Source organism: Argentina silus (assembly GCF_951799395.1).
Source record: "Argentina silus genome assembly, chromosome: Y".
Classification (NCBI taxonomy): domain Eukaryota; kingdom Metazoa; phylum Chordata; class Actinopteri; order Argentiniformes; family Argentinidae; genus Argentina; species Argentina silus.
In genome coordinates this window covers 4,056,484-4,081,514 of record NC_139654.1, presented here as the reverse complement: position 1 = coordinate 4,081,514, position 25,031 = coordinate 4,056,484, and the positions used below count along the sequence as shown (strand labels likewise).

The window sequence follows — 25,031 nt, the reverse complement described above, 5'->3', positions numbered from 1 at the left end:
AGTGCAGTTGGCTCTCATGTCAGTTGTTATGTTGGCAGCACAGCTGTGGAGGAGCAACACACACACACACACACACACAGGAGCAACATGGCCCGGGGTTCGAGGATATATCACTTGGAAGTGGGGGTGAGTACATCACTCAGGACTGTGTGTGTGTGTGTGTGTGTGTGTGTGTCCTGGATTGCTACTCCATCATAACCTGACAACATTTACCTTGTTGAACCGTAGTTGCTGTTCTTCCACTTCGCCGGGTCCCCGCTGGAAGCACCGTGCGAACAGACGCCATCCAGCGGACGAACTCCGACCTTCCGAATGGCCAGGGTGTAGCCGTTGTACTCGAGGGTGGTGTTGTACATGCTGAGACGGACGACCACCATCCTGTCACTACTATTGACAGACACGCCAGAGGCCACCTCAACGGTCGTGGACACGTTCACCTTCGTTCCGTTCACCTACAGCCAAGGACCAGGCAGGGAGATATGGTGAATCTGCCCAGTTACACACACACACACACACACACACACACACACACACACTCACTCTCACTCTCAATCTCACTCTCACTCTCACTCTCACACACACACACACATACACACACACACACACACACACACACACACACACACACACACATGTATGTAGGGGGAGTGATTGTGATGGTGGCCCAACTTACCCAGACTTTCCTTCCCTGGCCCAGGACGACGCTGGCTTGATCGACGCCCACTTTTAGATCCACGTGCACTTTGTCAACAAAGGACTTGTTGATGCTCCTGCGGCTCCCGGGGATGGTCGCCACTTTGAAACCAGCGTCTGTAACGGAGCTGTTGATGGCGAGGACGTTGTAGGAGCATCGGTCCTGGCTTTGGATACGTTTCCCGTCAAATGTGATGAAGTGAGGGTCGCCCGTGACAACGCACACATTGATTTTGGGAACACATCCAGCTTCAGAACAGGTTTCAGCTTCGCTGCATCCCAGCGTTGAGAGACCTTTGACACCACAGCTGATGGTGTCACAGGGGTTTTGTGGATTGGTGAATTTCTGACCGAAAATGAGGCGAGACGTCCCTGCGGGGCACAGAGACAAAGATAGGTCACCTAACCAGGCCCCGCCCACACCAGAGAGCTGTCTACCAGGCCCCGCCCACACCAGAGAACTGTCTACCAGGCCCCGCCCACACCAGAGAGCTGTCTACCAGGCCCCGCCCACACCAGAGAGCTGTCTACCAGGCCCCGCCCACACCAGAGAGCTGTCTACCAGGCCCCACCCACACCAGAAAACTGTCTACCAGGCCCCGCCCACACCAGAGAGCTGTCAACCAGGCCCCGCCCACACCAGAGAGCTGTCTACCAGGCCCCACCCACACCAGAGAGCTGTCTCCCAAGCCCCGCCCACACCAGAGAGATGTCTACCAGGCCCCGCCCACACCAGAGAACTGTCTACCAGGCCCCGCCCACACCAGAGAGCTGTCAACCAGGCCCCGCCCACACCAGAGAGCTGTCTACCAGGCCCCGCCCACACCAGAAAACTGTCTACCAGGCCCCGCCCACACCAGAGAGCTGTCTACCAGGCCCCGCCCACACCAGAGAGCTGTCTACCAGGCCCCGCCCACACCAGAGAGCTGTCTACCAGGCCCCGCCCACATCATAGAGCTGTCTACCAGGCCCCGCCCACACCAGAGAGCTGTCTACCAGGCCCCGCCCACACCAGAGAGCTGTCTACCAGGCCCCGCCCACACCAGAGAGCTGTCTACCAGGCCCCGCCCACACCAGAGAACTGTCTACCAGGATGTTAGATCTGTTGAAATTACCTGTATCACAGCCAACCAGGCCGAAATAATTGAATTGGGACATAGATGCAGACATCGGGATCCTCTTTATGATGTCCCCTCCTTCAGTGGTATACCCAATATCCTATCAAGAGTAAAGACAATCAACCCATCACTATGGAGACCACATAGGACTGGACCAGGGGGGGCTGGTGGAGGTAGAAACACGTGTTTGATAAAATTCCTCATTCCTTCCATGCATTACAATGAGCCCATCCTAACATATTTTCTATTCCTTAAATTTGATCAATTCTAATTGTTATTAAATGTGTTTGTCAAAGCTGCTTGAAACATGGTGTTGCTATGACACCCTGAGAAAAGGCTCCACAGCAGTTCCTGACAGGTACCTTCCATATGATGGATGACACAGCCTTTTGGAATGTTTTAATATACAATAAACAATATACAAATAATATACTTACGCCGGTCAATGACTTGTCGTAAACTACATATTGTAGAAAGGTGTTTCCGTCTTTGAGAACCCTGAAGCTCATCATGACCTGAGAAGGACCAGGAAGACAGCGTGAGCCTGGGCTCAGGTGATTCATGAGAAATACATTTCTTAATATACAGTCGTTTTTAGAACAGTTTCATAGTTGTGTTTAGAACAGTTTCATAGTTGTGTTTAGAACAGTTTCATAGTTGTGTGTAGAACAGTTTCATGTGTTTGATGTCTGTGTAGAAGAGGAGTAATTACTTTTCCATTCCTGTGATACACCACGCAAGTACTTTCTCGATCATTGTATTCTGTGCTGCCAGGAATGTTGTGTTGTGTATAGTATCCCATTGAAGTAGTTGTTTTCGCTATATATATTGGATATAGCGACATACGAGGAATCTGTGGCCCCAGAATGCAGTCTCCCCATCCTGCACTGGGCCTCTCACCAAAACACAGAGTGAAATTGTCGGTACTGTACTGATGTGGGAGGAATGAGAGAACATGATGTCACTATATGATATTTAATGATGATATATATAATGATGTCATAATAACAGCTTTGATGGAGGTGACTTTGATTTTGACTCACAGTGGCCTTAGTATAAATCTTTCCAAAGAATTTGATTGGACATGAGCTGAAAAATATGGTATGGTCTTTTGCCCAGGCTGCACCTGAGACAAAGGGAGAGAGAGAGAGAGAGAGAGAGAGAGACAGAGAGAGGTTGGTAACCAACCTAGTGACCAACAAGCAATTCTGGTGACGTTTGACGGGAGAATGGGAGAATGGAATGTATGTGACAATATGACAGACAGACAGACAGACAAACAGACAGACAGACAGACAGAGGGAACACTATGTGACTTACCTGCACAGGTGAGCAGAACCAGGAGCGGCAGAACCAGCGGAGCTGAGCCCATGTTGGTGGAGTTTGACAGTGAAAGTGGAAACAGAGCTGCAGGGGAGAGAGTCTGTCTCAGTGACAACATGGATTGGAGAAACACTGGGCTGTTTGGCTTATTAGTCCAAAACTATTCCAAATCAAAATGAGCTGAGCCATCACAAACACAGAATAATAAACATGACTTAACATTAGAATGTGATGTACAGTGTTGGAGAAGCTACTCTGAAAATCAACTAACCCGAAATGACTATTAAATTACCATTTACTTTACAAAGGAAGAAGAGAACTACACTAAAGCCCTTGATAGAAATACAGTTTGTCAAACTAAAGCTAATTTGAAAAAGTCGTTACCACATCAAAACTACTTCATCCAACACATGACAGTCAGTTACTGAAAGATGACTTGTACCTGTATGATATTTAACGCAGTCTCCTAACAAACAATACAATTCAATACACACACACACACAAACACACACACACACACACACACACACACACACACATACAGACACACACACACACACACACACACAGACAGACACACACACACACACACACACACACACAGACACACACACACACACACACACACACAGACACACATACACACACCAAGATTTACCAATAAAATTGTATTTTCTTTTGCAAAAACAGCCTGAAGGTTTTAGTTAAGTGGCAGCTTAGGGTGAACCATAACCTGTAAAGAATGTGGCTGGAGCGACACGTATAGAATATTCTAACTATTCTACATTCCTATTGTTGACGCACATGCAGGCACTGGGATCAATGTCAGTACTACAGTGCCCTCCATAAGTATTGGAAAGAGGAAGCATTTTGTCTTCTTTTAGCTCTGTACTCCAACAGTTTACATTTGAAATCAAACAATTACATGGATTGGAGAAACACTGGGCTGTTTGGCTTATTATTCCAAAACTATTCCAAATCAAAATGAGCTGAGCCATCGCAAACACAGAATAATAAACATGACTTAACATTAGAATGTGATGTACAGTGTTGGAGAAGCTACTCTGAAAATCAACTAACCCGAAATGACTATTAAATTACCATTTACTTTACAAAGGAAGAAGTAGAACTACACTAAAGCCCTTGATAGAAATACAGTTTGTCAAACTAAAGCTAATTTGAAAAAGTCGTTACCACATCAAAACTACTTCATCCAACACATGACAGTCAGTTACTGAAAGATGACTTGTACCTGTATGATATTTAACGCAGTCTCCTAACAAACAATACAATACAATACACACACACACACACACACACACACACACACACACACACACACACACACACACACAGTGTAGGCACCATACCTCCGGAGATCTTCTCAGAGAGAGTGAGGCTCAACCCATCTGTTGTTGTCTCTTATAGGTGAGGAGAGGAGGGGGGAGGAGCCGCTCGTCAGGTGTTCAATGTCCCCAAACACTCCCATGTCACGCCCCTTCTCCGGTACGACCTGACCTTTAAAATGGTATTTTCTTTTGCAAAAACAACTAAAGGTGTTAGTTTAGTGGCAGCTTAGGGTGCACCCTAACCCTGTAAAGAATGTGACTGGAGCGACACGTATAGAATATTCCAACTATTCTACATTCCTATTGTTGACGCACATGCAGGCACTGGGATCAATGTCAGTACTACAGTGCCCTCCATAAGTCAAAGTCAAAGTCAAGTCAAAGTGGCTTTAATGTCAATTCTTCACATGTCAAGACATACAAAGGAATCGAGAGGACGTTTCTCACTCTCCCACGGTGAGCTGGAGCGACACGTATAAACAATTCCAACTAGTCTACATTCCTATTGTTGACGCACATGCAGGCACTGGGATAGATGTCAGTACTACAGTGCCCTCCATAAGTATTGGAAAGAGGAAGCATTTTGTCTTCTTTTAGCTCTGTACTCCAACAGTTTACATTTGAAATCAAACAATTACTACAAGGTTAAAGTAGAGATTCTCAGCTTTAATTTGATAAAACCAAGATTCCTAGAAGATAAAAGTGAGCCTTTAACCCAAAACAAAGAAGAGGTTAATCAGTATGGGTAATAGTGAATGAAGCAATAGTGACAGTTACACTATGGTTCATGTTCTTGGCTACAGTCTTAAACTATGGTTCATGGTTTACATGACAGATAGATAGACAGATAGATAGACAGACATACAGACAGATAGATAGGTAGATAGATACAGTTGTGGTCAGAAGTTTACATACACTTGTAAAGAACATGCATGTCATGGCAGTCTTGAGTTTCCAATCATTTCTGTGATGGACCCTAACCCTAACCCTTACCCTTACCCTAACCCTAACCCTTACCCTAACCCTATCCTCAACCCTAACCCTTACCCTAACCCTATCCCCAACCCTAACCCTAACCCTTAACCCCAACCCCAACCCTTACCCTTACCCTATCCCCAACCCTAACCCCAACCGTAACCTTAACCCCAACCCTAAACCTAACCTTAACCCCTAACCCTAACCCCTAACCCTAACCTTAACCCCTAACCCCCTAACCTAACACTGAGTGAAGCAGTTGTGACTGGTGAAACTCATTCTTCAGCCTACGCATAAGCAAGAATTCCTCGTTGTCACTGAACCGTTATCATACAACCTGACCTTTAAAATGGTATTTTCTTTTGCAAAAACAACTAAAGGTGTTAGTTTAGTGGCAGCTTAGGGTGCACCCTAACCCTAACCTGTAAAGAATGTGACTGGAGCGACACGTATAGAATATTCTAACTATTCTACATTCCTATTGTTGACGCACATGCAGGCACTGGGATCAATGTCAGTACTACAGTGCCCTCCATAAGTCAAAGTCAAAGTCAAGTCAAAGTGGCTTTAATGTCAATTCTTCACATGTCAAGACATACAAAGGAATCGAGAGGACGTTTCTCACTCTCCCACGGTGAGCTGGAGCGACACGTATAGAATATTCCAACTAGTCTACATTCCTATTGTTGACGCACAATCTATCTATCTCTCAGTCACAGTACATACAGCAACAGCAACATTAGTATAATAGAACATTAGTATAATAAAACATTAGTGTAATAGAACATTAGTATAATAGAACATTAGTATGATAAAACGTTAGTGTAATAGAACATTTATGTAATAGAACATTAGTGTAATAGAACATTTATGTAATAGAACAGTGTAATAGAACATTTATGTAATAGAACAGTGTAATAGAACATCAGTGTAATATAATCTTAGTATAATAGAACATTAGTATAATAGAACATCAGTGGAAACCAAAGGGGACGTTTTCTTTCCAGTGTTAACACTTCACTTAGCAACGTCATGACAACCCAAATGTGCAGACAGGCCTAGGAGACGAGTTAACCCTAACCCTGACCCTGACCCTGACTCTGACCCTAACCCTAACTCTGACCCTGAACCTGACTCTGACCCTGACCCTAACCCTAACTCTAACCCTGACTCTGACCCTAACCCTAAACCCTAACCCTAAACCCTGACCCTAACCCTAGGGCTAGTAGAAACATGTAGTTAGTCTATGTTAGTAGAACCATGTAGGCTCTTCAAACCCACCTCCTCGTTGCTAGGCAACCCCCCCCTTTTCCCTCCACCGTTCGTATTTTACGACATCTTTTAGAAAAAAATGTTTTATGAAACTCCTTCAAACCACACACTCTCCCCACCCCCTCATTGCTAAGTAACCCACCATATCCCGTCCCTTTCCGACATTTTCTTTTCCTTTACGACATTCCCTCAAACACACCAACCTCCCTTATTTTACGACATTTTATTATTATTATTATTATTATTATTATTATTATTATTATTATTATTATTATTATTATATCTTTACGACATTTACTTCTTCTTTACGAGAGAAGGGGAGACAGACACCATTGAAACCACCACCACCACCGACACCGGCGGCTCCTCTGGTACCCGTAGCGGGTTCACTGGGACCGTCTCCCCCGGTGGTACCGTCTCCTCTACCGGCTCCTTCGGCGGCTCTGGGACCGTCTCCTCTACCGGCTCTGAGGCTAATGCTAACGGGGCTAACTAACGAAGCTAACGAATTTACCTACCGAGTGCAGTGTTGACGGGGTGCTAAAGGCTAATGCTAACTGGCTCTAACGAACTGACCGTGTGTGTGTGGGTGTGGAAACGCGTCGTGTCATCATTACTCGACATTCCTTCAAACCCACCCCCTCGTTGCTAGGCAACCCCCCCCCCCCTTTCCCTCCACCGTTCGTATTTGTTTTGAAAAACTATTTTTACGACAGTCCTTCAAACCACACACACTCTCCCCACCCCCTCGTTGCTAGGTAACCCACCATATCCCGTCCCTTTCCGACATTTTCTTTTCCTTTACGACATTCCCTCAAACCCACCAACTGTTCCTCGTTGCTAGACAACCCCACCCCTCCCTCATTTTACGATATCTTTTTATTATTATTATTATTATTATATCTTTACGACATTTACTTCTTCTTTACGAGAGAAGGGGAGACAGACACCATGGAAACCACCGACACCGGTGGCTCCTCTGGTACTCGTAGCGGGTCCTCTGGGACCGTCTCCCCCGGTGGTACCGTCTCCTCTTCCGGCTCCTCCGGCAGCTCTGGGACCATCTCCGCCGGCTCCTCCGGCGGCTCTGGGACCGGCTCCTCCGGCGGCTCTGGGACCGTGTCCTCCGGCGGCTCTGGGACCGGCTCCTCCGGCGGCTCTGGGACCGTGTCCTCCGGCGGCTCTGGGACCGGCTCCTCCGGCGGCTCTGGGACCGTCTCCGGCGGCTCCTCCGGCGGCTCTGGGACCGTCTCCGGCGGCTCCTCCTCTGGTACCAGTACCCGGACCTCGTTTCTGACCCGGGCCACGACGCTCAACCTCCACACCGGGAACCTCGTCAACCGGAGCCGGCTGAAGAAGAAGTGTCCGTCGTCCCCGAGTGAGGAGGTAAGAAGGGCGGGGGGGGGGGGGTCGGGAGACTAGAGGCTAATGCTAACGGGGCTAACGAAGCTAACGAATTTACCTACCGAGTGCAGTGTTGACGGGGTGCTAAAGGCTAATGCTAACTGGGGCTAACGAAGCTAACGAATTTACCTACCGAGTGCAGTGTTGACGGGGTGCTAAAGGCGAATGCTAACTGGCTCTAACGAACTGACCGTGTGTGTGTGTGTGTGTGTGTGTGTGTGTGTGTGTATTATGAATGTGATGAAATAAATACTAAATATGTCGTTTTATTGTCATTTTCTGTCATTTCCGTTCAGCTCCAGAATTGTATCCGCGCCACGCTGTCTCTGACCTGTCTGTCTCTCTATCTGACCTGTCTCTCTCTCTCTCTGTCTGTCTGTCTAACCTGTATGTCTTTTGTTGCCCTCCAGCTCCAGGATTGTATCCGCGCCATGCTGTCTCTGACCTGTCTGTCCCTCTGTCTTATCTGTCTGTCTATCTGTCTGTCTGTCTGTTTCTCTCTGACCTGTCTGTCTCTCCATCTGACCTGTCTGTCTGTTGTTGCCGTAGCTCCAGGACTGTATCCGCGCCACGCTGAGTGACTGGTCCTCCGAGACGCCGTCGGCCGGGGAGAAGGTGAGACTCATCCCTCTCTTCTCTCCCTCCCTCCTTTCCTGTCTCTCTCTCTCTCCCTCCTTCCCTCCCTCCTTTCCTGTCTCTCTCTCTCTCCCTCCTTCCCTCCCTCCTTTCCTCCTGTCTCTCTCTTCCTTCCCTCCTTTCTTGTCTTCCTTACTTCCTTCCCTCCTGTCTCTCCCTCCCTCCTTCCCTCCCTCCTGTCTCTCCCTCCCTCCCTCCTTCTTTCCTTCTCTCCCTCCCTCCTGTCTCTCTCTCTCTCTCCTTCCCTCCCCCCTTCTCTCCCTCCCTCCCTCCCTCCTGTCTCTCCCTCCTTCCCTCCCTCCTTCTCTCCCTCCTTTCCTGTCTTCCTTCCTTCCTTCCCTCTTGTCTCTCCCTCCCTCCCTCCCTCCTGTATCTCTCCCTCCTTCCCTCCCTCCTGTCTCTCTCCCTCTCTCCCTCCTTCCCTCCCTCCTGTCTCTCTCCCTCCTTCCCTCCCTCCTGTCTCTCTCTCTCCCTCCTTCTCCCCTCCTTCTCCCCTCCCTCCTGTCTCTCTCTCTCTCTCCTTCCCTCCCTCCTTCTCTCCCTCCTTCCCTTCCCTCCTTTCCTGTTTCCTGTCTTCTTTCCTTACTGTCGGCGGAGGAGAAGGTGAGACTCATCCCTCTCTTCCTTCCTTCCTTCCTTCCCTCCCTCCTTTCCTTCGTCTCTCTCTGGATGCTCCACACATCCACACACACGCGCGCCCAGAGGCGTCAATGTTTAGTGAGTCAAGTGACAACGTGTGTGTGTGTGTGTGTGTGTGAGAGAGAGGGAGACACAAACACACACACACACACAGATAGACAGACAAACTCACACAGACACACACACTCACTCACTCACACACTCACACTGTGGGAGCCTGGTCGACAGGCGCAACAGTGGGTCAACCAATGAGAATAGAAACAGGCGGAAACAGGGGTTGCGGTGAAATCAACGTAGGGTTTTATTTCTAAGGTGCGGGGAAAAGGGAGAGGCGAAAGGCAACTCAAATCTTCACCGGGTTGGCGGTTGGCGCTACGGCGCTCCGCCGGGTTCTTCTTGTCGTCAGAGAGAGAGAAAGAGAGACAGGCCAAAGTTAGTGGGATATCGGGTCCCTTTCACTGACCTCTTCCTCCGGTCGGTTGGGGGGTTCCTCTCCGTCTTCCAGGCTTTCTCTCCCGTTTGGCTTATGAGACTGGCTTAGCGGGTGTCTGGTCTCGACTCGTTCCTCCAGCCAGTCTGTCTTCAGCTTGTCCTGGGGAGTTTAAAAGGCCTCAGGATCGCCGAGCTGACTCAGCGCACCTGTGAGCGGTGAGCTGAGTCATCTGATTGGTGGCGGAGTCTCCAGGACATAGAACTGGGATAGTACCTCCCATCCAGCACGACACCCCATGGCTGCCTTTGCCTCCCCCTTGTGGCCACCAGGTGTCTCTGTGGGGCACTGCTCACCGGCTGGGCCATCACAACACACATACACACACACACTCACACACACACACACACACAGACAGACACACACAGACAGACACACACTCACACAGACACTCACACACACACAGACACACACGCCCAGAGGCATCAATGTTTAGTGAGTCAAGTGACAACATGTGTGTGTCTGTGTGTGTGTGTGTGCCCCTGAGACAGGGAGAGAGAGAGGGAGACACACACACACACACACAGACAGACACACACAGACACACACACACAGACACACACTCACACGCCCAGAGGCGTCAATGTTTAGTGAGTCAAGTGAAAACGTGTGTGTGTGTGTGTGTGTGTCTGTGTGTGTGTGTGTGGGTGGGTGCTCCTGAGACAGGGAGAGAGAGAGGGAGACACACACACACACACAGGCACACACACACTCACACAGACACACACACACAGACACAGACACACTCACACAGACACACACACAGGCAGGGAGACGGGGGGAGGCAGGTTTGGGGGGAGGGTTGAACAGGGAGGGAGGGAGGTTCTGCTGAGGTCAGCTAATCTCTCTCTCTCTCTCCCTCTCTCTGGTTCGACTAGTCTGGTCTGTCTCTAACCTGGACTGCTCCCCCCCCCCAGGCACCCCTGTCTGTCTTTCTGTAATCTGTCTGTCCTGAACCTGTCTGTCTCTCAGACCTGTCTGTCTCTTCAGGAGTCTGACGTCCTAGACTGTTCCACCCCCCACGCGGCCGAGGCCATCACGCCTGTCTGTCTCTCTGTCTGTCTGTCTGTCTCTAACTTGTCTCTCTCTCTCTAACCTGTCTGTTTGTTTACCTGTGTCTCTCTCTCTGACCTGTCTGTCTCTCCAGGAGTCTGACGTCCTGGACTGCTCCACCCTCCAGGCGGCCGAGGCCACCATCACGCCTGTCTGTCTCTCTCTCTCTGACCTGTCTGTCTCTCTCTCTAACCTGTCTGTCTGTTTACCTGTCTCTCTCTCACTCTAACCTGTCTGTCTCTAACCTGTCTGTCTCTCCAGGAGTCTGACGTCCTGGACTGCTCCACCCCCCAGGCGGCCGAGGCCACCATCACACCGGAGGAGAGGGAGGAGCTGAAGGTGTCTGGTACGCTACGCCAAGCTAACGCAGGCTAACGCTACGCTAATGCAGGGTAAGACAGGTTAACGCAGGCTAACGCAGGCTAACACATGATACCGCCACCACATGCTACCGCACGCTAACACACACCACGATAACACATGCTAATAAATGCTAGTGCATGCTAACACCGGCTCACACGCACCACGATAACACACGCTAACCCAGGGCTAACAAACGATACCAGCCCATGATTACACACGACGCGACCACACGTTAACACAGGCTAACAAATGACACCACTCTCACTCTCGCCCTCTCCCAACTCGACTCGGTCATCCTGGCGCCCCCCCCTCGGCCCCCCGGTGGACGTCTGTCTGTCGGACCTGGACAAGGGCCTCCTGGAGGAGCTGCACGACTGGGCCCAGGTGGGTGTCTGTCTGTCTGTTCCTGACCTGTCTGTTTGTCCTGGACGGTGTGTGTGTCTGTCTGTCTGTCTGTCTGTCTCTCTCTGTCTCTGTTTCCCGGCAAAAGTTGAGTTTCAGTTTAAAAATATAAAATTCACAACCAGAACTCAAAGCCCTTTACAGGGCTCCGGGACCAACCCTCTAGTAACAGGTTTGGACCTCGGGGTCCGGTGTAGGTCGGTGGTGGTTAGATTCACTCCGCTGTTAACAGCCTAAAAATCCCATAGTTCCTCCATAAAAGCTTCCTTCACTCACTTCAAATGCACTGAAAAGTCACCCCTATAAAACCGTGCACAGAAGCGGTTCTCTAACCTCAATGAGTGCCAGTTGGTGTGGTTGCGGATACAAGATTTATCGGTATGGAAAATATACCCAATGGAGGTAATAATAATGGGCCAGATATAACCCTTCAGATCCTATGATAACACATGCACAGTAGCCTATAACCTTTTTCATTACCAGGAGGAGATATGTGACTTATACTGAGTTCTACAATTTAAAGTAAAAATTATAAACCATTACATTTCATGACACTGTTGCTTTGAATGCAGGATATGATGTTTAATTAATGTTCAAAGCATTACAGCATAGCTAAAATATCATAAAATGGGGTTACAGACAGCGTGATTAAAATGTTAACATGATAACATTTAAAACGATAAAAATGAGAAAATAACAAAACCTATCCGTCTGTCTTACTATTGGTCAGTGAAGATTTAGAGAAGCTCCAGTTCCAACCCCGTCGAGTTGGCGTGCCTAAGGAGGTTGGAGATCCTGGCGGGGGTGGTGGTGTATCCACCTTCTTTTCCTGCACCCCCTGGCTTTTAGGTGGCTTCCCGGGAGTTTTACGACCCATACGTTTATCTATTACAGCCCTTGGCCTATAATAGGTGTGCCTGCTGGGCCTAGCCCTTGGCCTATAATAGGTGTGCCTGCTGGGCCTAGCCCTTGGCCTATATTCAGAAGCATCAGAAGCGGATCCAGAGTCAGTCGACTCGGTGTCAGTATCGGTGGTAGAGGCCAGTTCACTAGGCTGTGTGTGTGTGTGTGTGTGTATGTGTGTGTGCCCCTGAGACAGGGAGAGAGAGAGGAAGACACACACACACTCACACACACACACACACACTCACACATACGCACACTCACACAGACACACACACACACACACAACTCTCGTCCACTGTGTACCGGTGCAGTATCTATAGCCTTGCTTTCAGCTGAGTCTGGCTCCATCTCCTGGGTGTTTAAGGGTAATTTCTCTGCCTCAGTGGATGCCCTCTGCTCACTAAGCCCAACCGGTGCCCCGGCTTCCATCTCAGGTGGCCCTTCTTCAACACTGACGGTGTCCCTGGCCTCCCCATCCTTTGGCATTTCCTCCGGAGTACACTCCCCTAGTATACAAGCAGCTTTACCCGTCGCTACAGGACCCTTCCCCGGTCTCTGACTTATCTTACTAACTACGTAACTCTGAGTGTGATGTTCAGGCCGGGTAAAGGCCATACTAGTCTCGCCCTCGGCGACATCTCTCTCTCTCTCTCTCTATCCCTGACCTGTCTGTCTGTCCTGGACAAGGGCCTCCTGGAGGAGTTGTACAACTGGGACGAGGTGGGTGTCTGTCTCTGTCTCTGACCTGTCTGTCTGTCCTGGACAAGGGCCTCCTGGAGGAGCGCTACGACTGGGCCGAGGTGGGTGTCTGTCTCTGTCTCTGAACTGTCTGTCTGTCTGATCTGTCTGTCTGTCCTGGACAAGGGCCCCCTGGAGGAGCACTACGACTGGGCCCAGGTGGGTGTCTGTCTCTGTCTCTGAACTGTCTGTCTGTCTGATCTGTCTGTCTGTCCTGGACAAGGGCCTCCTGGAGGAGCGCTACGACTGGGCCCAGGTGGGTGTCTGTCTCTGTCTCTCCCTGACCTGTCTGTCTCTCTCTCCATGTCCAAGGTGAAACCCCAACAGTAACCAGGTCAACCTGACGTCCTGTTGTGTGATGCCCCCCGATCTGATGGCCTGTCTGTCTGTCTCTCCCTGACCTGTCTCTCTCTCTCCCGTATCCAAGGTGAAGCCCACCAGTAACCAGTGTAGGAGCCAATTTCTATATTTTTCTTTTGGGACATAAAGTGCTTATTTTCTATGTTGTAATATGTGTGACGGTGATTTCTGTTTAGTGGCTCCCCCTGCAGGTGGAGAGGTCCGTTATTATATAGGAAGTGCCAAGGCTACCAGTAGGGGTTTTTGGCTAGGAAAGCACACAGTCTTTAGACCTTGATCTTGACCTTGACAGCCTGTTTGTTTGTTCGCAAATGGTAGCATATTTTAGCTTACTAGATTGCTTTATAATTTTGATAGCCTGCATTTTGAATATCATTTTTGTGGAAAATGGAACAATAAACCGAAGATCATTTTATTTCAACGTAACTCTCGTCTCCGTTTGTTCTACTAGCGTCTACTACAGCCTACCTAGCCAGACCCTGAGCGATATACAATAGGAAATGTTTTAGTCACTACAACCAGGTCAACCTGGCGTCCTGTTGTGTGATGCCCCCCGATCTGACGGTGTACGCCAAGCAGGCGGGGGTCCAGCTACTGACCCACAACGACCTCAAAGGTGGGTGTCTGTCTGGGGGTGTCTGTCTGTGTGTCTCTCTCTCTGTCCCTGACCTGTCTGTCTCTCTCTGACCTGTCTGTCCCCCCTCTAACCTAACCTCCCTCTTCATCTGAGCTGTCTGTCTCTCTCTGACCTGACTCTCTCTCTCCCTCCCTCTCTTTCCATGTCTGTCTCTCCCTCTAACCTGTCTCTCTCTCTCTCTCCTTCCAGAGCTCATCTCGGCGGCGGGCTTCCAGGAGGCGCTGTCTCTCTCTCTCTGACCTGTCTGTCTCCCCTCTAACCTGTCTCTCTCTCTCCCTCCCCCCCTCTCCCTCTGAGCTGTCTGTCTGTCTTTGACCTGTCTCTCTGTCGTCTTCCAGAGCTCATCACGTCGGCGGGCTTCCAGGAGGCGCTCCATGATGACCGCGGCGACCGTAACCGCGGTGACGCGGCGTCGGCCTGGCGCCTCCGCTGGGTCCTGCGCTACACCATCATCGTCAAGAGCCGCGGCATCATCAAGGCCAAGGGCTACCTGGTCCACGCCACCCGGGTAGCGTAGCGTAGCATAGTCTGGTGTAGTCGAGGCTAGCCTAGTGTAGTGTAGCCTTAGCGTAGCATCGTGTAGCCTTGGTTAGCCTGGTTAGCGTTTGCCGGACGGCGCTTGGGTTTAGCCACGCTTAGGGTTAGGTTAGGTACGCTAGGGTTAGCTCATAGCGGCTAACGTGAACCAGACATTGGTTGGTTGGTTGGGGCCTGCTGTTAGCGCTGATGTTGAAGTGCCTGTCTGTATGTCTGTCTGTGTCTGTCTGTCTGTCAGTCAGAGTACGCTAGGTAGCAGCTAGGTGGCTACACACACCCACACACACACATTTGATTGAATTGATGACCCCCCTGCACTAACCCTAACCCTAGAGACCTCTTCACCCCCACCACCCCCCTGTACTAACCCTAACCCTAGAGACCTCTTCACCCCCACCACCCCCCTGTACTAACCCTAACCCTAGAGACCTCTTCACCCCCACCACCCCCCTGTACTAACCCTAACCCTAGAGACCTCTTCACCCCCACCACCCCCCTGTACTAACCCTAACCCTAGAGACCTCTTCACCCCCACCACCCCCCTGTACTAACCCTAACCCTAGAGACCTCTTCACCCCCACCACCCCCCTGTACTAGGGTTAACCCTAACCCAAAACAGAAAACATGTGTGTGACATACCCATCATTTAAAAAATCAAAATCTTTTCCCGCTTGACTTTTTCTCGGCAACGGTTAACCCTAAACCTAACCCCTAACTGTCCTCACGAGCTGATAGGGAGTTAGGGTTAGGTTTAGTGGGGGTGAAGAGGTCTCTAGGGTTAGGGTTGGTACAGGGGGGTAGTGGGGGGGTCACAGACGCCCTACAGGGATAGGGTCAGGGTATCAACCAGACGCCTCCCCCTCCCTCCCTTTTTAATGAAATAACCAAAACGACATCATCTGTTTTTTTTTAATCCATGAATTATTTTATTAGTCATCAATTCAATCAAATGTGTGTGGGTGTGAGTAGCCACCTAGCTGCTACCTAGCATGTTTTAGCCACCTAGCCGCTAGCTAGTGTACTCTGACAGACAGGCAGACAGGCACTTCAACATCAGCGCTAACAGCAGGCCCCAACCAACGTCTGGTTCACGTTAGCCGCTATGAGCTAACCCTAGCGTGGCTAAACCCGTAGCTAAGCCTTTCAACTGAACCTAGGTGTCGTCCGGCATACGCTAACCAGGCTAACCAAGGCTACACGATGCTACGCTAAGGCTAGGCCGCACCAGGCTATGCTACGCTAAGGCTACACTACACTAGGCTATCCTCGACTACACCAGACTATGCTATGCTACCCGGGTGGCGTGGACCAGGTAGCCCTTGGCCTTGATGATGCCGCGGCTCTTGACGATGATGGCGTAGCGCAGGACCCAGCGGAGGCGCCACGCCGACGCCGCGTCACCACGGTCATCACGGTCGGTGTCGCCGTGGGATGCCGTCGCTAATGCCGCGCTCTCACGGAGCGCCTCCTGGAAGCCCGCCGACGTGATGAGCTCTGGAAGACGACAGAGAGACAGACAGGTTAGAGGGAGAGAGACACAGCTCAGATGGAGAGGGAGGTTAGGTTAGAGGGGGGATAGACAGGTCAGAGAGAGACACACAGACAGACACCCACCTTTGGGGTCGTTGTGGGTCAGTAGCTGGACCCCCGCCTGCTTGGCGTACGCTGTCAGATCGGGGGGCATCACACAACAGGATGCCAGGTTGACCTGGTTACTGGTGGGCTTCACCTTGAATACGGAAGAGAGAGAGAGAGAGAGACACTGTTAACTGCTTGGTTGGGACAGAGAGAGACAGACAGTTGACGTACGCCCTCAGGTTGACCTGGTTACTGGTGGGGTTTCACCTTGGACATGGAGAGAGAGACAGATACCCCCAGCCCAGGACAGACAGACAGACACCCACCTGGGCCCAGTCGTAGTGCTCCTCCAGGAGCCCCTTGTCCAGGACAGACAGACAGGTCAGAGACAGACACCCACCTGGTCCCAGTCGTACAACTCCTCCAGGAGGCCCTTGTCCAGGAAAGACAGACAGACAGACAGGTCAGGAACAGACAGACAGACAGACACCCACCTGGGCCCAGTCGTGCAGCTCCTCCAGGAGGCCCTTGTCCAGGTTAGACAGACAGAACCACCCCCCCCCCCCCCCCCCCAGGACGCCAGGTTGACACAGGACACAGGTCAGGGACAGACGCCCACCCTCCCCCCCCAGCCCAGGACAAACAGACAGGCCAGAGAAAGACAGACAGACACCCACCTGGGCCCAGTTGTGCAGCTCCTCCAGGAGGCCCTTGTCCAGGTCCGACGTCCCGATGGCGACCACCTTCCCGGACGCTACCAGCGTTTCCAAGACAACCCACGCCGGCCGCAGGTCCGAGAGGGTCTGGGGGGCCGGGAGGGGGCGCCAGGATGACCGAGTCGAGTTGGGAGAGGGCGAGAGTAAGACAGGCTGTTGGGGGGGAGGGAGACAGGTTAGAGGTCCGAGAGGGTCTGGGTGTGGGGGGGGGGATGTTGTCCTCCTGGTCGCCAGGGTGAGGGTGAGACAGGCTGTGGAGGGGAGAGACAAACAGACAGGCAGGCAGGCAGGACTCACCCAGGTCGACAGCCTGTCTGATGCACGACTGGTCCGACTCGCACAGGAACAGCTTGACTGCAACGACAACGTTAGCCTGGGTTAACGTGTGGTCGCGTCGTGTGTAATCATGGGCTGGTATCGTTTGTTAGCCCTGGGTTAGCGTGTGTTATCGTGGTGCGTGTGAGCCGGTGTTAGCATGCACTAGCATTTATTAGCATGTGTTATCGTGGTGTGTTTTAGCGTGCGGCAGCATGTGGTGGCGGTATCATGTGTTAGCCTGCGTTAGCCTGCGTGAGCCTGCCTTAGCCTGCATTAGCGTAGCGTTAGCCTGCGTTAGCTTGTCGTAGCGTACCAGACACCTTCAGCTCCTCCCTCTCCTCCGGTGTGATGGTGGTCTCGGCCGCCTGGGGGGTGGAGCAGTCCAGGACGTCAGACTCCTGGAGAGACAGACAGGTTAGAGAGAGAGAGAGAGACAGACAGGCGTGATGGCCGGAACAGTCCAGGACGTCAGACTCCTGGAGAGACAGACAGGTCTGAGAGACAAACAGGTTCAGGACAGACAGATTACAGAAAGACAGACAGGCGTGCCTGGGGGGGGGGAGCAGTCCAGGACGTCTGACTCCTGGACAGACAGACAGGTTAGAGAGAGAGAGACAGGTTAGAGACAGACCAGACTAGTCGAACCAGAGAGAGAGATTAGCTGACCTCAGCAGAACCTCCCTCCCTGTTTAACCCCCCCCCCTCTCTGCCTCCCCCCCGTCTCCCTGCCTGTGTGTGTGTCTCCCTCTCTCTCTCCCTGTCTCAGGAGCACCCACCCACACACACGTTTTAGATTAGATTCAACTTTATTGTCATTGTGCAGAGTACAAGTACAGAGACAATGAAATGCAGTTAGCGTCTAACCAGAAGTGCAAAATAGCAGAAAGTGCAATGAACAGTATTTACAGGTAGTGCAATATATGAGCAGTAAGTAGTGCAGTATATGAATTAGCAGTAGCATTATAGCATTATAGCAGAATAAATAGTTCCAGTATGAACAGTGTAGCAGCATATGAGCTGTATGGGTAATGCAGTCTAGCAGTATATATGTGTATTAACAGGAGAGCATGACTTCAGTAATGGAAAAAAGAACTCTGAGCAAACTGCTCACCATCATGGACAATGAAGGTCACCCACTGTACCACACCATCATCCAGCAGAAGAGCTTGATCAGCTGGAGGCTACGAGCACTGACAAGCAAAACTGACAGACTGACTAAATCATTTGTCCCCAGAGCCATACAACTCTACAACATGTCAATCAAGGGCAAAGAGATGGACTTCTCTGCATAACCTCCACCCTCTGTATCACATCACCATCATGTATCATGTCACTGTTTCACCTCATTATCTACAATGTTTACTAGCTATGCTAGGTCTCATACAGAGCCCCTACCTCCCTCCACCAGCCTGGACTAAATGCACTTTAAAAATAGTCCATATTTATGTAGCCCGTATTTAGTTTTTAGTATTTAATGCTATAATTGCACCTTACCTTTTAGCACCTCACCTAACTGCAAAGACATTTACAACTGCACCTCGCCTGTATAAAATACTGCTAATGTTGTATGTGTATGTTATGTGTGATACCCCTATGTCTGTACGCTACTTGGAACCTGAATTTCCCCCTGGGATAAATAAAGTTTCTATCTATCTATCTCAGTAACATGAGGTAGATAGCAGAATAAATATAAATATGAAGTTGTCACTTGACTCACTAAACACGGGTGTGTCTGTGTGAGTGTGTGTGTCTCCCTCTCTCAGGAGCACCCACACACACACACACACGTTGCCACTTGACTCACTAAACATTGACGCCTCTGGGCGCGTGAGTGTGCCTGTATGTGGGTGTGCGTGTCTGTGCGTGTGGAGCATCCAGAGAGAGACGAAGGAAAGGAGGGAGGGAAGAGAGGGATGAGTCTCACCTTCTCCTCCGCCGACAGTAAGGAAAGAAGACAGGAAACAAGAAAGGAGGGAAGGGAGGGAGGTAAGGAAGACAAGAAAGGAGGGAAGGAAGAGAGAGACAGGAGGAAAGGAGGGAGAGAGAGAGAGACAGGAAAGGAGAGAGAGAAGAGAGGGATGAGTCTCACCTTCTCCCCGGCCGACGGCGTCTCGGAGGACCAGTCACTCAGCGTGGCGCGGATACAGTCCTGGAGCTACGGCAACAACAGACAGACAGGTCAGATGGAGAGACAGACAGGTCAGAGACAGCGTGGCGCGGATACAATCCTGGAGCTGGAGGGCAACAACAGGTCAGACAGACAGACAGAAAATGACAATAAAACGACATATTTAGTATTTATTTAATCACATTCATAATACACACACACACGGTCAGTTCGTTAGAGCCAGTTAGCATTCGCCTTTAGCACCCCGTCAACACTGCACTCGGTAGGTAAATTCGTTAGCTTCGTTAGCTCCAGTTAGCATTAGCCTTTAGCACCCCGTCAACACTGCACTCTGTAGGTAAATTCGTTAGCTTCGTTAGCTCCAGTTAGCATTAGCCTTTAGCACCCCGTCAACACTGCACTCTGTAGGTAAATTCGTTAGCCCCGTTAGCATTAGCCTTTAGCACCCCGTCAACACTGCACTCGGTAGGTAAATTCGTTAGCTTCGTTAGCCCCGTTAGCATTAGCCTCTAGCCTCCCGACCCCCCCCCCCGCCCTTCTTACCTCCTCACTCGGGGACGACGGACACTTCTTCTTCAGCCGGCTCCGGTTGACGAGGTTCCCGGTGTGGAGGTTGAGCGTCGTGGCCCGGGTCAGAAACGAGGTCCGGGTACCGGTACCAGAGGAGGAGCCGGAGGAGACGGTCCCAGAGCCGCCGGAGGAGACGGTCCCAGAGCCGCCGGAGGAGCCGGTCCCAGAGCCGCCGGAGGAGCCGGTCCCAGAGCCGCCGGAGGAGCCGGTCCCAGAGCCGCCGGAGGAGCCGGTCCCAGAGCCGCCGGAGGAGACGGTCCCAGAGCCGCCGGAGGAGCCGGTCCCAGAGCCGCCGGAGGAGACGGTCCCAGAGCCGCCGGAGGAGCCGGTCCCAGAGCCGCCGGAGGAGCCGGTAGAGGAGACGGTACCACCGGGGGAGACGGTCCCAGAGGACCCGCTACGGGTACCAGAGGAGCCGCCGGTGTCGGTGGTTTCCATGGTGTCTGTCTCCCCTTCTCTCGTAAAGAAGAAGTAAATGTCGTAAAGATATAATAATAATAATAATAAAAAGATATCGTAAAATGAGGGAGGGGTGGGGTTGTCTAGCAACGAGGAACAGTTGGTGGGTTTGAGGGAATGTCGTAAAGGAAAAGAAAATGTCGGAAAGGGACGGGATATGGTGGGTTACCTAGCAACGAGGGGGTGGGGAGAGTGTGTGTGGATTGAAGGAGTGTCGTAAAAATAGTTATTCAAAACAAATACGAACGGTGGAGGGAAAGGGGGGGTTGCCTAGCAACGAGGGGGTGGGTTTGAAGGAATGTCGAGTAATGATGACACGGCGCGTTTCCACACACACACACACACGGTCGTTAGAGCCAGTTAGCATTAGCACCCCGTCAACACTGCACTCGGTAGGTAAATCGTCAAGCATCGTCAAGGACATTTCTCACCCCAACCATAGACTGTTCACCCCACTCCCCTCCGGGAGGCGCTACAGGTCTCTCCGCACCCGAACCAGCAGGTTCAGAGGCAGCTTCTTCCCTGCGGCTGTCACCTTACTGAACTCGAACACTACCTGACAACCTACCAACCCCTGCAACCCCCCCCAACCCCTGCAACCCCCCCCAACCCCTGCAACCCCTGCAACCCCCCCCCCAACCCCTGCAACCCCCCGCAACCCCCCCCCCCAACCCCTGCAACCCCCCCCCCCAACCCCCACCCGGACAATTGCACTATTACTCCCCTCCCCTGCTCTTACTCAATACCACTGCTCTTCTGTACATACCTGTCCATACTGTTCATAATACACATATCCTTATATTTTCTTTAATACTACTGCACATACTGTACATACCTGTTTACTGTTTATACGGCATTCCATATTTATATTTATTCTGCTATCTACCTCATGTTACTGTTAATACATATATACTGCTAGACTGCATTACCCATACAGCTCATATGCTGCTACACTGTTCATACTGTAACTTATTTACTCTGCTATAATGCTATAATGCTACTGCTAATTCATATACTGCTATACTGCACTACTTATATTATACTGCACTACTTACTGCTCATATATTGCACTACCTGTAAATACTGTTCATTGCACTTTCTGCTATTTTGCACTTCTGGTTAGACGCTAAGTGCATTTCGTTGTCTCTGTACTTGTACTCTGCACAATGACAATAAAGTTGAATCTAATCGAATCTAAAAAAAATTCGTTAGCTTCGTTAGTTAGCCCCGTTAGCATTAGCCTTTAGCACCCCGTCAACACTGCACTCGGTAGGTAAATTCGTTAGCTTCGTTAGCCCCAGGTAGCATTAGCCTTTAGCACCCCGTCAACACTGCACTCGGTAGGTAAATTCGTTAGCTTCGTTAGCCCCAGGTAGCATTAGCCTTTAGTACCCCGTCAACACTGCACTCGGTAGGTAAATTCGTTAGCTTCGTTAGCCCCAGGTAGCATTAGCCTTTAGCACCCCGTCAACACTGCACTCGGTAGGTAAATTCGTTAGCTTCGTTAGTTAGCCCCGTTAGCATTAGCCTCAGAGCCGCCGGAGGAGACGGTCCCAGAGCCGCCGGAGGAGCCGGTAGAGGAGACGGTACCACCGGGGGAGACGGTCCCAGAGGACCCGCTACGGGTACCAGAGGAGCCGACGGTGTCGGTGGTTTCCATGGTGTCTGTCTCCCCTTCTCTCGTAAAGAAGAAGTAAATGTCGTAAAGATATAATAATAATAATAATAAAAAGATGTCGTAAAATGAGGGAGGGGTGGGGTTGTCTAGCAACGAGGAACAGTTGGTGGGTTTGAGGGAATGTCGTAAAGGAAAAGAACATGTCGGAAAGGGACGGGATATGGTGGGTTACCTAGCAACGAGGGGGTGGGGAGAGTGTGTGGTTTGAAGGAGTGTCGTAAAAATATTTTTTCAAAACAAATGTCGTAAAATACGAACGGTGGAGGGAAAGGGGGGGTTGCCTAGCAACGAGGGGGTGGGTTTGAAGGAATGTCGAGTAATGATGACACAGCGCGTTTCCACCCCCCCCCCCCCCCACACACACACACACAGACTGACACACACACACACATTTACACACACATATACACACACAGGGAGAGAGGGAGGGAGGGGGGGGGAGACACACAGGAGTTAGTTTAAGACTTCTGGGGGGGCACAGACAGACAGACAAACACAGACAGACAGGTCGGTAGGTAGACAGACAGAGAGACAGACAGGTAGGTAGACAGACAGGTTATCTCACACACAGACAGACAGACAAACAGAAAGGCTGTCTCACACACACAGACACACTACACACACGCAGACAGACAGACAGACAGGTAGTTAGACAGACAGGCTTTCTCACACACAGACAGACAAACAGATAGGCTGTCTCTCTCACACACACACACACACACACACACACACACACAGACAGACAGAGAGACAGACATGCTGTCTCACAGACAGACAGACAGATAGATAGAGAGACAGACAGACAGGTAGACAGACAGACAGACAAACAGATAGGCTGTCTCACACACACACACAGACACAAGTATAATATAATATATAAATGTTATATTAATATAACATAATAAAATATAATAATAATAGACCCTCCTCTCTCTCTGTTTCACCCATCTGACCCCCCGTCCATAAGCGTCCCTCTCTGGGACACCCCCCCCCACCAGACTCCCTCCTCCCTCCCCCCCTTAGTCCTTAAAATAGACCCTCCTCCCTCTCTCTCTGTTTAACCATCTGAACCCCGTCCGTCCATCCGTCCATCCGAAGCTTCCCTCTCTGGGACACCCCCCCCACCAGGCTGCCCCCTACCCCCCCCCCCCCCCCCCCCCTTAGTCCTTAAAATAGACCCTCTCCTCTCTGTTTAAACATCTGACCCGTCCGAAGCTTCCTTTCTCTGACACAAGGACAATAACGGTCACAAAGGACACAACGGTAGGAAAGAGGGAAGTAGGGAAGGAGGGAAGGAGGGAAGGAAGGAACACACAACGGTCTCTCTCTCTCTCTCTCTCTCTCTCTCTCTCACAAAGGAGGGGAGGAAAGCGAAATGGAGCCGGGAGTCGCGATCAGACACTGGATATTCAGTCCGGTGCGCCACAGGGCTCGGTTCGAAGGCCGAGACTTGTGCGAGTGCACAGAGGATCACTGCTTGTTCGCCCTTCCGGGACCTGATTTCCCCCCCCCGGAGGACGGAGGTGGGAGACGAGGGACGAGGAGGGGGGGTGAAATGATTCCAGACCCGGAACCGGCCGCCAACGAACCCCTTTTCCAAGTCTTGCTGGACGTCTCCCAGTTCCGACCGGAGGACATCCTGATCCAGGTCTTCGAAGGTTGGCTCCTGATCAAGGCCCGGCACGGGGCAAGGATGGACGAGCACGGTTCGGTGGCGAGGAGCTTCACCCGAGAGTACCCCCTGCCGCCCAGGAAGGTGCGGGTTGCCGCCGACTTGAGGGCGTTGTTGGGTCACGATGGCATTCTGGTCGTCGAGTCCAAGGTGTGAGTCGAGTGGAGTCCTAATGACGACAATGTGTGAATTGTGTGAATTATACAACCTTATTTCTAAAACAATATTAAAACAACTTTTGAATCATCATTTGGAGTCCGATATCACTTCAGGTTATGGATTAGGGTTAGGGTTAGGGTTAAAATTAATTAATTAAAGTTAAATTGTACATGAACTTATTTTTAGTAAATAGTACATGTACAATAAATAGTATAATAATAATAATAATAATAATAATAATAATAATAATAATAATAATAATAATAAATTGATTGTTTTATCTGACACACATTGTTTTATCTGACACACACAAACACACACATTATATGATATATTATATACATTATATATATATATTTTATTATTTATTTATTACTTATTTTTATATTATATTATATATATGTTTCTATTTTCATATTATAATATATATTATATATATTAAATATATGTATTTTATTAAAAATGTATATTTTATTATATATATGATTTTTTTATTTATATTTTTTTATTATTATTTATATTTTTTTATTTTAATATTATATTGCATATAAATATATTAAATATATTTATTTTATTTGTATATTATATATATGATTTTATATAATTTGATTTATAATGATGAGTTTATAATGATATAAATTACAATATTCTAAATTATATACAAATATATAATTTATGATATATATAATTTATTTTATTTTATTATTGTTATATTCTATTCTATATATATTTTTATTACATATAGATACATTTGATCTTCATGGATCGGATTGACCGGACACACCCCGTCACACACTCACGCCGTCAAACACACACACACACACACACACACACACACACCGTCTCACAAACTCACCC

General features: G+C 49.9%; 2 protein-coding genes and 1 pseudogene across 4 annotated transcripts in view; 1 reads left to right on the top strand and 2 right to left on the bottom strand.

Moving 5' to 3' along the window:
- The window catches only part of LOC310823733 (uncharacterized protein), a 566,003-nt gene that overhangs the window by 180,261 nt on the left and 360,711 nt on the right, over window positions 1-25,031 (bottom strand). The gene's annotated exons all lie outside the window — the stretch shown is intronic.
- LOC310823729 lies at window positions 204-23,434 on the bottom strand (annotated as a pseudogene). The gene is made up of 8 exons: window positions 23,405-23,434; window positions 17,821-18,142; window positions 17,487-17,543; window positions 17,151-17,342; window positions 16,510-16,624; window positions 16,265-16,389; window positions 674-1,189; window positions 204-452 (listed from the first exon to the last, which is right to left on the bottom strand). The product of its transcript is annotated as an uncharacterized misc_RNA (transcript).
- Window positions 20,442-24,239, top strand: hspb3 (heat shock protein, alpha-crystallin-related, b3). 2 transcript variants are annotated; one of them, XM_083696889.1, is made up of 2 exons: window positions 20,442-20,676; window positions 23,701-24,239. In XM_083696889.1, the coding sequence occupies exon 2, from the start codon at window positions 23,718-23,720 to the stop codon at window positions 24,168-24,170; it is 453 nt and encodes a 150-aa protein (XP_083553015.1). In that variant the 5' UTR covers window positions 20,442-20,676; window positions 23,701-23,717; the 3' UTR covers window positions 24,171-24,239. The 2 variants fall into 2 exon arrangements, with proteins under 2 accessions (XP_083553015.1, XP_083553014.1); XM_083696888.1 differs by lacking the exon at window positions 20,442-20,676 and adding an exon at window positions 22,223-22,357.